Below are 1,086 nucleotides of genomic sequence, written 5' to 3' on the forward strand. Positions count from 1 at the left end.
TCTGGGATTAAAGTTGGAATTCTGGGATTGAAGTCGGAATTCTGAGAAAAAAAGTCGGAATTCTGGGATTAAAGTCGGAATTCCTGGATTAAAGTCGGAATTCTGGGATTAAAGTCGGAATTCTGAGAAAAAAGTCGGAATTCTGGGAAAAAAGTCGGAATTCTGGGATTAAAGTCGGAATTCTGAGAAAAAAGTCGGAATTCTGAGAAAAAAGTCGGAATTCTGGGGGAAAAAGTCGGAATTCTGGGGAAAAAGTCGGAATTCTGAGATTAAAGTCAGAATTCTGAGTTTAATTCTGATTGTTTTTATCGTCAGAATTCAGTCAGAATTCTGAGAAAAAAGTCAGAATTCTGAGATTAAAGTCAGAATTTTGCGAAAAATGTCAGAATTCTGCGATACTTCCCATACTAAACTGAAATAAAATGTTTAAATCAGAAAACTTTTTTTTTTTTTTTTCCAGTGGCCCTAATCCTCTTCCGTAGCTTTCTGAGCTTAGCTGGCATCATTAATGTTACCTTTCAGGCCAGTTTCCATTAAAAACATTTCTGATCTGCTGCTGAACTAAACATCAGATGTGTTTCAAGGTCTAAACAAAAACCTGAAAGTTTCCTGGTTTAATAACAGATTTTGTTTAATTGGGAGAGAAGAACATCTCTGATGTTTTCTCACGCAGGCCACGGGGACAGCAACAGCCGCAACATCCCCACTCTGGTCAAAGACATCAGCAACGTTGGAGAGGTGTCCTGTGGAAGCTCCCACACCATCGCCCTGTCTAAAGATGGACGCACCGTTTGGTCCTTTGGAGGAGGCGACAATGGTGGGTTGATTCCTGATCAATGGAGACCTCCCTGGAAATGACCCAGTCTTCTGAGGGTTCTGTGATCCGATGTAGTCTGTGGTGTTATGCATCACTGCTGTGTCCTCCTGCAGGAAAACTGGGACATGGAGATACCAACAGAGTCTACAAGCCCAAAGTGGTGGAGGCCCTGCAGGGGATGTTCATCAGGAAAGTTTGTGCAGGAAGTCAGTCGTCTCTGGCGCTCACCTCCACCGGACAGGTAGGACATCTAGGAAGCTCCTCCCACT

The 1,086-nt window shown here is 43.0% G+C and overlaps 1 protein-coding gene across 1 annotated transcript; it reads left to right on the forward strand.

The window, feature by feature from the left end:
• Positions 1-657: 657 nt before the first annotated feature.
• Positions 658-1,058, forward strand: LOC107081544 (probable E3 ubiquitin-protein ligase HERC1; the record flags this gene model as incomplete). Its single annotated transcript, XM_015369707.1, has 2 exons — positions 658-817; positions 931-1,058. Coding segments are annotated over exons 1-2 (288 nt in total), but the record flags the coding sequence as incomplete, so codon positions are not given.
• Between the last annotated feature and the right edge of the window lie 28 nt (positions 1,059-1,086).

The sequence above is a fragment of the Cyprinodon variegatus genome, unplaced genomic scaffold (genome assembly GCF_000732505.1).
Source record: "Cyprinodon variegatus isolate N-32 unplaced genomic scaffold, C_variegatus-1.0 Scaffold6590, whole genome shotgun sequence".
Taxonomy (NCBI): Eukaryota; Metazoa; Chordata; class Actinopteri; order Cyprinodontiformes; family Cyprinodontidae; genus Cyprinodon; species Cyprinodon variegatus.